Genomic DNA, 13,206 nt, shown 5'->3' on the forward strand with positions numbered 1-13,206 from the left:
CTGCAATCATTTTTTTGGAAAAAAAAGGTAAAAAAGTGTTATTGTTTATCCTTCAAACTAAATTCAATTGACGCCAAGTCTATTGCTAATTATTGCACCAGTCAATTGTAACCATGGCCTCCCCAGGTCCGGGGAATTAAGTGGGGATTTTCGGTCCAGCCAACCCCGGCTTTATAAAGCTACAATAATTAGCGATCAGGGATACTTTTTTAATTATTTTGACATTTGTTATTAAAGTAAACCTGGGAGGAAAAGTGTGCCGGTGTGGGGCTCGAACCCACGACCGCCGGAACACTAGCACGGCGCTCTAACCAGCTGGGCTACCCAGGCGGCTGGTTCTAACCGACACTAACTACATTATGTATCCCTGTCTCGAGTCTGCCATAGTCTAAAAATCTTCAAAAGACTCGTTGAAGGCCATTTAGGTTGACTAACCCCCCCGCTTAAATTCCTTCCCTGCAGGGATGAACTGATGGTAAAATGTCCTCGCACCAAAGGGAACCTAGGTTACGCCCATTACCGGGGAAATTTTGCGGGGAAAAAGCAGACAAAGCTTTGCGGAGTAATGTCACTATGTGGGGGGGGGGGCGCATACCTGTGCGTGATCAAAAATAACAAACAATTCTTATAATTTAAACCATCATGAAAACAAACGGCATTTAGACTTACCATACAGTTGTCTTCAATAAGTCCATAGCCCAAAATTTTATGATTGTCCATTTCAATCCATTTTTTACACGAATGTTCGTCTGAGGTCACCGGAGTAGGTCCTACTTGATTCGTTGCTAAACCGGTTTAAGAAAATGTTCGTCTCCTATGCAGTAACCTCCCCTATTGTACAGTAGCAAATATAAAATCCATCACAAAATCTTCGCCTAACTCTCATAAATGTGATTTAAAAATATGTTAATATTTAATCAACGTGTTTAACGATCTAGCATTCATCTTTGAAACATTATTACAGTATCTTTATCCTCCATTCACAAACACGTGGACATGATAAGCAAAGTACATGCGTATATTTGATAAACGAACAAAAACATGCAAACAGATAGCAGGATGAAACAATATGAACAATATCATTCCTAATGCTAAGAACGTATACTTGATCAAAGATAATGACATTCAAGACATGAGTTTTTAAACTATCATGAATTGCGTGAAGGGCTGTACACTTTTGCAAAAAATAAATACCCCTTGCAATAGTATTTGGATATATTTACTTCTTATTTATCAATGTAAAGCTATCATTCAGTTACGGCAGGTGTTCAATGTAACTGAGCACAATTTAAGAGTGTAAACGAATTTCGTCACTGCTTTTAGCTACAGCTCCTAAACCCTGACAATAAGTGAACCGAGATAATGGCTCCTTTTCAAAGAATCATTTGAAATGGGTGAATTCTGAAACAAAGAATGATTGTTGAGCTTATTTTTTACGAAGTATTAAGTCAATACACAATTTTATAGAACATTTATAAATAATATCACTGACTTGTAAATAATTGTTTAACCTATAATAGGTTCGTGTTAGTGCTATCATACATATATGTACCCATTTCATATGGCAAGAAAAATAACATACCGTGAGTGATGGAAACGAAATAATAAAAAAAAGCCACTTTTGCATAGGATAAAAGATACACATCGAAAGGTTTTTTTCTTTAAATTGGAGTGATCAAATTAAGTTTGTCACTAAGTCAACATAGTTTAATGTACCTACTGACAATATAAGATGGTGTTCTCTAACCTATTCGATTAAATGAAAGACACAAATTGAGCCCACCAGGAAATGAAAATTAGTAAGTTATTCTTTTTAAACGTATTTAATATTTTCGAGCATCTAGGACCACAAGGCTTCAGAAAAGGATAAATAATTCGCAAATCTGACGCAGTTGTATATAAGATCACTGTTTTAGATTGCACACAACGTCACAAGTGAAAACACCGATGTAATACTCGAAATCAGGTAACATCTTGCAATGTTATTTTCTTGAATAATCTATAATATTAAATTAATGAGCAATAATATCATGACATGTATACATCTCAACTTTATTTCTCCCCAGCAGATGTTATACGGTGGAAGTCTCCAACTGGTGATTCCTCCAACTTCTATGATCACCAACTTCTGTGATCTCCAATTGGTGGCTTTTATCAATAGAAATTGACTGTGGAATTCTCCAATTGGAATTTTCCCCAATTGGAGAGCCGTTTTTACAAAACCATAATTTTTGATTATTTATTAGATTTTAATTATGTTTATGAATCAAGTACTACAGACATACATGGAAATGTAATTTTCTGTTCCAAATTGTAATATTTGATTTTTTTCAAATTGCTGATTTTTTCCCCCGTTTCGGCTCATATGGAAAATTCTCCAATTGGAGTTTGGCAAAACCCCGCGGGGGACCTAAAATCCAATTGGTGGCCAACGGGAGAAATCAATTTTGGAATTAAAATTTTCATATTTCTTAAAACTTTTTTTTTAATTTTACTTAAAATATTTCTTATTTAATGGGCAAACTTTCTATGTGTCGCTTTTGAAGTTGATATCTAAGATAATAAAAAAACTAAGTTTGCAAGTAAACCGGATTTGCAAACTTATACCGGATGCTGTTCTAAGATATGCATCAATGATTACTTTCAGCCTATTAGCTAGTTACCTTAACATTCCAATTAAACACTTTGATTCTTATCTTAAAATATTAGAAATATAAGGTGGATATTCAATACAGCACCATTGGGCAGTAGGTAAGATATTGTTTTCATGGTTTTCATGTTCTTGTCCTTAGGTGCATCTCTGTTAATTCATTCAGTCTAATGGCAAATTATTGGTAAAGTCCAAAAACACATTTGGATTCTGATATCTTTAAATGAAGAGAAATTGAAGGTGCATTAAATACAGCCCCAAGAAGGGTATACAATATTATTCTTATCCTAGCCCATTATGTATGCCTCAATGGTTCCAATGTGTCTATTTGTCAGTTCTTTCATGGTCTAATTAATACACTCAGATTTCACTCTAGAGCTAAATTAAGGACTAGTTCGTTAATAAATACGGCTCTTGCGCCACGTCTTAGTAAAGGTCTTGGTAGATTTTATCGTAAATGAAAATGATATTACTTTCATACATGTTTGTGCAAATTCATCGGCATTTATTTTTACAAATAAACACATAATTGATGAAATATATAACGATTGGCACGTTTGAAATTGATGACGTTTAAAACGATTAATTGATGAAGGTAATGAATCTAGCTCCAGTTGGCTAGTCTGACATTGAATTGTAATTAACTACCAAATGCCTTGGTAGAAGATTGAACAATTCGTTTCCGTCGCAATCATCTGTTTGAGTGTTCCCGAAGCAGAGATTGGGAAATATTGGAAAAGCTGAATACCAGATCATTTTTTTTCGGCATAGAATTGATTTGACTATAACCGTAGACGGTAAATTAGACTCTATTTTTGCTAACAAATATCGCATCGTTGGAGCTTTTGATGGCTTAGTCTTAGTTACTTAATAAAAGCCAACAAAAGATATTGCCCTCTGAAACTTGACCCGTCGGATGTTGGTAAGACATTGGCAACCAAAATGTCCCGATATTAGTAAACCATTGGCTTCATTGTATCCCATAGTATGTTGTGCGATACATTACAAGTACATCTTTGGAAATAATTTAGGTATTTAAAGTATATCTAAAATATAAGCTATGCGATAAGCAGGAACCATTGAAAATAAGTCCGGAATTTGAAAATACAAACTCGTAAATAGCATCAAATAGGTTGATCGCCTAATGAACTAAGAACATTTCAGGTTCGTTCGTAAGGGTTAACTCTTTGGTGCACAAGTAGGTCTAAGGGTAACATGGTTTTATTTACAAGCCATTCTAATGTTGAATCTCAAACAAACAGACATTTTGTTAAGTACATTCTGGCAAAAGAGGCCTCTGTGAATTGGCAGTCTGGTGATGCAGTGTTGTCATCGTTTTTTTCTGTGTCCTTCTCATTTAGGAAAACAGAAATTCTGGAAACGTTTTCCGAAAACTGAATCGCATACCTTTGCTAGAAAATTCAACACACCTTCGAATCAAACTATATGATGCAGTTAAAAAAACCATTCCAATGTCGAATTACCAACAACAAATTCATTTTGTTCAGTTAAGATCTATTGAAGGAAATATGGCACTATATGGAAATAGTGTACAGTTTGGTAGTGTTGGTGTTGTTTTCCGTTTAAATGCCATTTATGTTTTTTTTTATTCAGATATGAATTCTTTTAGATATAAATTTAAATTTAAATATAACATCACTACGAACACACCATTACATAATAGTAATTGATCAGATGGCGTTTTTTTTGAGTTACGAACATTTATACCTTTACGTTTTAACGTTAATATGAGTTACTTTAAATGAATGTCATAAATAATCTGGGGATGAAAAATGAGAAAAAAATAGAAAAAAGAAAACAAAGTTTGGTAGATGAAAACACAAACAAACAAAAACACAAAAACTTCCGAAGGAATAATTTGTTCAGGCCGGCTATGATTACGTTTGACTACAGATATAACGTATAAAATCTATTTATTCTCTTTTTGTCATATTTTATCATATGTCACTGCAGTTCCATTTTATATGTTATATTTTATTATCATATATTTGTCTTTATATTGAACCAAAAAAGTTGAATTATGTCAATATATTTAAACAAAATCGTTACCGGTAGATGTTCTACGTGACTGCTTATTCCGAAGCTAATACAAGGTAAATTTACATTAATGTAATTGTTTATGAGAATAAATTTCATTCTTTTCAATGGTTGTAGTTTTGTGCACTCTCAAAAAATTGTTCAATTCCATTGATATGAATTTGACATAAGTCGCACAGACTTGTTTACTCGGCATCTGTATAAGAACTTGTAACACAGAAATATTCTGCTTAAGGATTTGTATTGAAAATTCCTAAAGTTTGTGTCGTATATACATCTTTTACATTCAGATATACTTATTCTGTTATTTCATTTATACCAATATTAGTTTCAAAGTTGTTTTTGTCTATTCAGTTTTGTTTTATTGTTTTATTCACTGAGGGGATAGACTTTGAGTACAAATATATCTAATTGGCATTTTCCTGCTCTGTTTATTCTTAAATATTGAGATTACGTCGTTGTCAGGGTTTTTTTGTTGGCAATTGTGTTCTTATTGAATATCAAATAATGCGTAGTGTGTGTTATCCATATCAGGTTTGGTCGTTCAAATCATTGACAGCATTACAAACAGTATCACTGACTTTTAATCTTGTCGGCGTTTTGTTCTTCTAAATTTCATAAATATGTTTGTTTCATTTTGATCAACGTATAATTGTTCTGCCTGCAACATCATTCCGTTTACTTTTTCGGGTAAAGTATCTTTTTGTAAGTTTTTTGCTTCATTCATTCAGTCTGTTAAATTTTCATTAATATTTCTATCATCATAACTTGACAGCTCGTTTTGAAAATTTACGATTATAGTATTTATTCAATTTCTTCCATTATGCATTTCATTCTCCCCTCTTCGTTGCATTTGTAATTGTGATAATTCTTATGTTCCTTTTAAAACTTCACAAAACGTGGCAGGGTTTCAAATATTATGTTCTGTTATAGTGAATGTAATTGCAGTTTGACTTTCGCATTGATTGACCTTAACTTTTCATTCTTAACAATTCTTTTTCCGATATTATAATATTTTATTAAGACCGTTTTCGACCGAGTTTAGTGTTACAGTCCGCGAATTGTTGTTTTCTTGATAATTAAAAGTAATCCCTAAGACCGTTATTTGGCTGACACTATGCCTCATATATATAATAGGCTGTTCGTATTAGTTTTATTCATTTCATATTGTTTAATTATGCTCTGCTCTGAATTGGCTTATATTTTTAATGTTATAAATATTAATAAATGATGAGACAATCTGAGGGTATGACCATGCGATCTAATTAAAGCTCCCACTGACTCGGTTTTCAACAAACCCTTGTTTCACTGACCGTTATAATCCAATCAATGAACGGTAAAGCAATTTGATTTGGTTTATAACACATTACAACTCTTCAAGTTCTATAGCCAGATATTAAACAAAACATTTAATAATGCTATTTAAACATTTTCTGATATTAAACAAACATCCATTCTGCTAGGAATTAGGTTGTTAGGTTATGTATTTGAATACCATGTAAACTGTTTTTTGTTGGATTTTGTTCTTACAAAATATCGTGGATGTTGCAGGTTTAAAGTATATGTTTTATTGAACTTCTAGCTTCTTTATAATCTGATATCGCCGTTTGGTTTAAACATATTTGTTTCATGAACATATACAATTTACAACATATATTTCATATTAAATATTGAAAAATGCGATCGGAAGCTAGAAGCTTATGAAAATATTAAAACATATCTAATTTTAGATGAATAATAGTATGGAAGTTCCACCAATGATTATATATTTTTTTCTTTAATAAATGTTTCTTATTGTTCGATAAGTGTTGTATTATTATCATTCGGTCAATAAACATTGAAGAAAAATAACTGAGTGTCATCAATAACTGTTAACTCTAGATAAGTCAATATCGCTACTGCTTTAATATTTGAAGTTTCCCACTTAAATAACAACATGTGATCTATACTAGTGCAAATTATGTAAATATAGACACACTAGGTTTACATAATCAATCCATTCACTAAGAATAAACATTTGTCAGCAATTTGAAGAAAAAAAGAAAAACTATTTCGATAAATAGTATCATTAAGTTATTCCATTAACATGCTTATTGTAAGTATTTGTACTTATTGTCAGTATACACGTATATGTATATGTGTTTTGGGGTTTTGTACAAACTACATATATATCTTTTTTATAGACGCATTTACATATATACAAACAATAAACGCACAAACATGTATACCCATATAAACACGCACACACAAACATATTTATTGTAAGAGGTCCGGGTTACCTAGGATACCACACAATCTCGCCGTTTCAAACACCGTGTGCCTAATTTTTTATATAGCTTGACACCCACTCGTTATTATGCTGTGACACGGCAAGACCATGTACACAATCGTTATATCAAATCATAAGTATAAGTGTATCAAACGTCTCGTATTTGTGAACTGAGTATAATGGTAATATATGATTTCCCTTTGTCCAAATTAACGTCCGAAATCATCGTCACTTTGTCCTTCTTCACGAAGCGTTGTCTGTCAATAAGTCTGAACAATACGTTAGCTTAACTAATGTTAACCGATTGATATAAAACCGATTACAACAATTTACTGCAAACGATGGCCCATCTAAGTTTAAATATAAACCATTTATCCTTGTCCATAAACACTCGCCATGTCATGTCCATGTTAAAACTGTCAATTTGTTCTAATATTAGGACAAACAAGCCTCCTTATTTTGGCTTTAATAGAGGTGGCATAATTGCAGTTTCAGGCGTACGTCCGCACCAATATAAGGTATTTGTTGAGGACAAAAAAGCCTATTTTATTTTGTCCCAAAATACATGTCACCTATATTCAGTTTTCAATTTACGTCTGCATCAATATCAGGTATCCATAGAGGGCAAACAAGCCTCTTTTGTGGCCCTTATACATGTCACCTATATTCAATTTTCAATTTACGTCTGCATCAATATCAGGTATACATAGAGGACAAACAAGCCTCTTTTGTGGCCCTAATACATGTCACCTATATTCAGTTTTCATTTTACGTCTGCACCAATATAAGGTATCTATTGAGGCAAATACGCCTCATCATTTAAGCCTAATACATGTCGCCTAATTTCTGTTTCATGCGTACGTATGCACCAATATCAAGTATACATTGATGACAAACAAGCCTCCTTATTTTGGCCCTTATACATGCCACCTATTTTCAGTTATCAGGCGTACGTCTTCAAAAATTCTGGTATTTCTTCTGTACAAATATGGAGAAACTGCATCCAGAGTTTAATATATCCTAAGACAGTGAAATCTCATGTTTATTCACTGATAAATCTCTGTATATCGCAGCAACGCATACAAAACATATGCTCATTGATCGTCTTATATGAACATTTAAATATCAGGATGATGGATATGGACCTTTATAGACATCAACAAAGATAATTGTCGTATGCTTCACTATCATGTTTAACTCTGACTTTACCGATGAAAACTAAAAAACCCACATGATTTGCGTACAGATAAAAAATAGGCTGATTATGTGTGTTGTTTTTCCAATTAAAAGCTTCGTGGCAACAAATTTCACAGTTAAAAAAGCGCCAGTATATCACGAATGAATACGATTTTGGATCGCCCTTTATTTTACGACTATTGGAGGACTGCTATGTTTGTGATTGATATGGTTCTGGTGGTCCAACTTCGGGGGTAAACACGGAACTGATAACCTACGAGTTCATCTGAAACTAATGTTCCCATCGTGCCACTTTTTTTCTTTTTATAAAGCTTGAACTCTTTATAATTCGGGTTTGGAGTGTTGTGTTGAAAGCCTTTTACTCAAGATCTCTTTTTGACATTATTACCGCAATCAATTACATTGTAATGTAGGGTAAATAATTCACATGCAGACGTATCAGACGTGTACCGCAATCAATTACATTGTAATGTAGGATTAACAATACACATGCCGACGTATCGGACGTGTACCGCAATCAAATACATTTTAATGTGGGGTAAATTATACACATGCCGACGTATCATATGTGAACTGTTATCAATTACATTGAAATGTAGGGTAAATAATACACATGCCGTTGTATCGGACATGTACAGCAAATGATAACATTGTAATGTAGGGTAAATAATGCACATGTCGACGTACAAAATAAGGACTGTTGAAGATACGCAGATACTCGGCCTGGGCGCATGTGAGTTTAGTCTGTGGTCACCAAGCCGGGCAACTGGTTTTCCTCGGGGTTTTCTGGTTTCCCCCACAACACCAGACCATACTCTCGTTTAAATCGTGTCATTGTGAGCAATATACTGTTGTAATAACTTGTTTCACAATCGTTGTAAAATAGATATGTTGAAACTGTACGCAGATCGATACTACAAGTTTGTAAGATGAAAACACCTCCATACTGATAATCCTACAAACATGGGTAACATGAACCAACATAGACAGCTGCCTGTTTTGACTATCGTTTCGTTTATTTTCAATTTCACATTTCATCATTCACATTTCATCGTCAATCATTGCATATACCAAGGTATCCAATAAACAATAATGTGAATGGTAAACTTCTGCTGATCCCATAATTAGAGTATTAGAAGTAGAGAAATAATAATTAAACATTATATCCAAATAATATTAGAAAAATGTTGTTTTTTTTTGGCCATGAAATATTGCAAAATTTGTTTTTTCACGTCCGGTTTTAGATTTAGATAATAACAATATCACCATCCATATTCTTTTTTGATATTATGTTTACAGTAGTAAACAAGAGGCAATTTCCTGACAAATCATAACACAATGTATGGGATCACCAGGCAACAGCAACTAAAAGGTCAAGTCAATATGTTATTGGCAAAAAATAAATAACATTGAAATCAACATAATACAAAAATTCATGATGCTGTAATTACTACTGTAAATTAATAAATGTTTACAAATTGTCCTTATGTAAAAGAGGAAAGTTTGAAAAGTAATTGGTACATTATGCATTGGAAATCTTAATTTGATTTTTACGCACAGAAAAACTAAGAAAAAATATTCTCACGTTTAAATGATCGTGACTGATTTGGTTTTTTCGGTGACAATTATTGTTTGACTTCCCTTGAGCGGTTTGGCTAATGCTTCAACTTCCACTCGAAGTTTACACTGTTTGCTATAAAAGTACATCCTTTTAAGTAGATTCAAAACATGCCATCAAAGCCATCATAATAACATCCTGATGGAGAAGACGGTTATACTATTATCATTATTATCCATTCCAACCACCATAAGTTAGTTTAACGATGAAGAAGAACACCGGAGAATGTGTTCAACCAATCCTGGGATTCTTGATAGAATGTACCGCCATTATCTCCCGTCTGAATCCACACCTTGCTTGCAACTTGCAATATCGCAATTGCATCAAACGACGTACAATGATGGGTAATGCTCCCATGTACGTACCCACTGGTATGAACAATGTCGTCCACAAATAAACTGTAGTGAACAGCTCTGTTATGGGCAGTACAGAGATGTGACGTGAACAAGTACGTGCCGTTGAGGGGACACGTGAACACGCCTGATTTGACGTCATATCCGTTCCCATGGTTGAACACGGCCTCTGTGAATACGAGGGGTTTGAAAGCTGTTAAACTTAGATCCTTTAGGGCCTTTGCTTCAAATGCTATCGTTGGTGTTCTAACTTTCTCTGAAAAATATACAAAATGCATACTAACAAAGAAATATCAACATAAAACGTGATTATTTGATAGGGATATTGTGCTTTGTGAACCAAATAGTTGCGCTTTATTCCCATAGCGTCATGTTTTTAATATTAAAATAATGAGGATATTATAACCACTGTGAAGTTGATTTAAGCATCACATATATCCTATATAACATATCATGCATCGTTAAATTCCAAAAAGCGCACTTTTTGTAAAATAAATTACTGAACTTATGATAAAAAATAATATACCTTCTAACGTATGCAAATATCCGATTGCTTCAGATACATTTTGAGTCAATGTCGAACTCAGCAGTTTAGAATCCTGAGCGAAGTCATCGATCGCGTTCTTTAGGTTGTCCTCAAGTAATATCATCCTATTAGAGAAATTCACAACTGCAGCATCAGCACCTTCAAGAGCATTTCTGATTCTGTCTAGCATTTGGTTTTCTTTTTTAATTGCGTCCGTTTTAAATATTTCAACAGTTTGTGACATTTTTTCCAAAGCGTCATTTACTCGTTGTTGTTGTTGTTCCATCGCTATTTCCATCCGGATCATTTTTGACAACAACTGCTCTTCGTAGTGAAAGGAAGAACACTGAGGCTCCTTTGAACTTACTCTCTTGCTCATTAGCAGGATCAAGAAAATCAACCGCAAGACATTATCCTGGGACCACATCGCGCAACGTTTGTTCGTGAAATGCACACAAATTATGGAGGTATTGAACTTATTTACTCTTGTCATTCGGCGCGCATGCGCAGAAATAATATGTTTGCACAAGTTGCTTTGCTGCTTTACGTCAGGTAATTTTATATCTTTAACCGACACGCCTTGAATTCCAAGCCAAATTATATTGATAAACGTTTATATGAGTAATTGTCGGATGGAGCACGCTATGAAATACTCTGATATAGTCTTATTTACATGAATATTAATGCATTTAAGATTAAACATTGAATATATGAAATAATGATGCGTCGCATTATTACCCCGCTAGTTAGAGTATTTTTACATGTGTCAAATATTTATCCGACACTTGGTGCATTGAAAACTTCTTTATTCTGATACAACCACAGGAATAATGCTTATTACATGAAACATTTAACCTATTGTTTTAATACTTGATAAGTCGAGATATTTAAAACTAAAACTTAAACCCAGTTCATCAATTGCAGAAAAAAGTATGTTGATTTTTTTTCACGTTGCACTATAAAAATGATAGACAGTGTGTTTGTATAAGTAAATTGATTATTAGTACAAATATATGTACTGTCTTTTTCCTGAATAACAGAAGATTACGTGGTACCGTTACAAGTTCTTTTTTTTAAACATCCTGCGATGTAAACTTCCTTGGCAAGTAGCGACAACGAAAGTATTGAAAACTACTATTTTGTTTAATCATGCGCTTTGTCATTCAAAATGTTAATTCCAAGTCGTTTGTTCATAAAGTATAATATTCCCACAATCCATTTACTCATTACGGTAAAGCGACCTAATAAAAATATATTCCCAAAATACAGTTATACTGATTTTCAGAATTTTCTCTATATCTAGCAAGAACAGAGATATTATCAGGTCATTGTGAAGGTTTTTTGAGGATTGAATTGGCCTTTTCAAATTCTACAATGCTAATTTATTAATAGATTTGCTACCCTTTCATGTATAGTATACTTGAACTTTCTCTGGCGTCAACATTTTAAAACATCTTCTTTTTGAATCCCAATGCGCCAGAACGTTGATATTTGTCTGCAGCTTTAGATTGTGGTACTTTTCCAACAAAAGTGTTCAAATAATGTCCGTGGTGTCAAATGTGGCCTTATCGCAGGGTTCAAACTGTTACTTTATACTTATATCGTAAAACATTTGAAAGTTTCCTTCCCTAAAACTGCATGCGCAAGATTGTTAAACTTTGAAATGCCAACAAAGAACTGAAGTACTTGCCTAAGTTATAATGTGGTTTGATTAGACGAACATGAGTCATGCGTAATGAATCTTAGGCATTTAAACAGTTTACTAAATAACAAATGCAGCTTTGTTAATGTTATTCAATTAAACCTCGTATCTGATCAGCTGTGTTATTCAATGAAACCTCTTTATAACTTATCTGTCTAATCAACTTTCCACGGTATCTTTCCGAAACTTTTACGAATTGAATGCGAACTACAGGCACAAGCCGATAAACAGCTTTAACTACTTGTCTAAGGTACAATGATCAAAATCTTATAGGAAGTCAACGGGAAACACCCATCATTACAGACGCCAAGAACAGAATCCAGAAATACAAAAATATCAATTATCAGATTGTATGGCAATTACTAATGTATTCTAGACTCTTAATGCTAGCAGGTCTTGTATTTTGTGAGTAGGTGATTAAATTGTTATGTCATTTAAAAGGCGGTTGTTTGATACATATGCGAACGTTTCAGGAACAAGAATAGGTCTTGTCAAGATTTTATCTGTCTGTGTTAAAATTTTGTAATGTTTGAATAAAGTCCGATTTATATTCACAACGTTACCGCTCAGGCACAAACTGTTTCTCTATATGTCATAGGAAGTAATAACAAACAATAAATCATTGAGAACCTGTTGTATGTGGTTTCACTCGTCAAGGGTAACAATTGTTTCAAGCTGTTTTCTGTTATTTTGAATCTTATTTCAAGCTTCCCTATTGCAGTGTAATGTTGACACGAATCAAAATCATTCATTTCAGTAGATTGCTTACTTTATTGAATGAGTGTACTAAGCGTGATGATAATTGAGCTAATTGCCGGCGACCTCATTACATT

At 33.5% G+C, this 13,206-nt stretch overlaps 1 protein-coding gene across 1 annotated transcript; it reads right to left on the bottom strand.

The window, feature by feature from the left end:
• Positions 1-8,720: 8,720 nt before the first annotated feature.
• On the bottom strand, positions 8,721-11,111 carry LOC128206428 (uncharacterized). The gene is made up of 2 exons (XM_052908853.1): positions 10,672-11,111; positions 8,721-10,401 (listed from the first exon to the last, which is right to left on the bottom strand). Exons 1-2 carry the CDS (start codon positions 11,096-11,098, stop codon positions 9,992-9,994), a joined length of 837 nt encoding a protein of 278 aa, XP_052764813.1. The 5' UTR covers positions 11,099-11,111; the 3' UTR covers positions 8,721-9,991.
• Between the last annotated feature and the right edge of the window lie 2,095 nt (positions 11,112-13,206).

The sequence above is a fragment of the Mya arenaria genome, chromosome 10 (genome assembly GCF_026914265.1).
Source record: "Mya arenaria isolate MELC-2E11 chromosome 10, ASM2691426v1".
Classification (NCBI taxonomy): domain Eukaryota; kingdom Metazoa; phylum Mollusca; class Bivalvia; order Myida; family Myidae; genus Mya; species Mya arenaria.

Bases quoted from the DNA above. Each gene is read 5' to 3' on its own strand.
- LOC128206428 (XM_052908853.1), bottom strand. From the start codon at position 11,098: ATGTGGTCCCAGGATAATGTCTTGCGGTTGATTTTCTTGATCCTGCTA. The intron at 10,402-10,671 runs GTATATTATTTT...TATATTTTTCAG, and splicing joins ATATTTGCATACGTTAGAAG to AGAAAGTTAGAACACCAACG.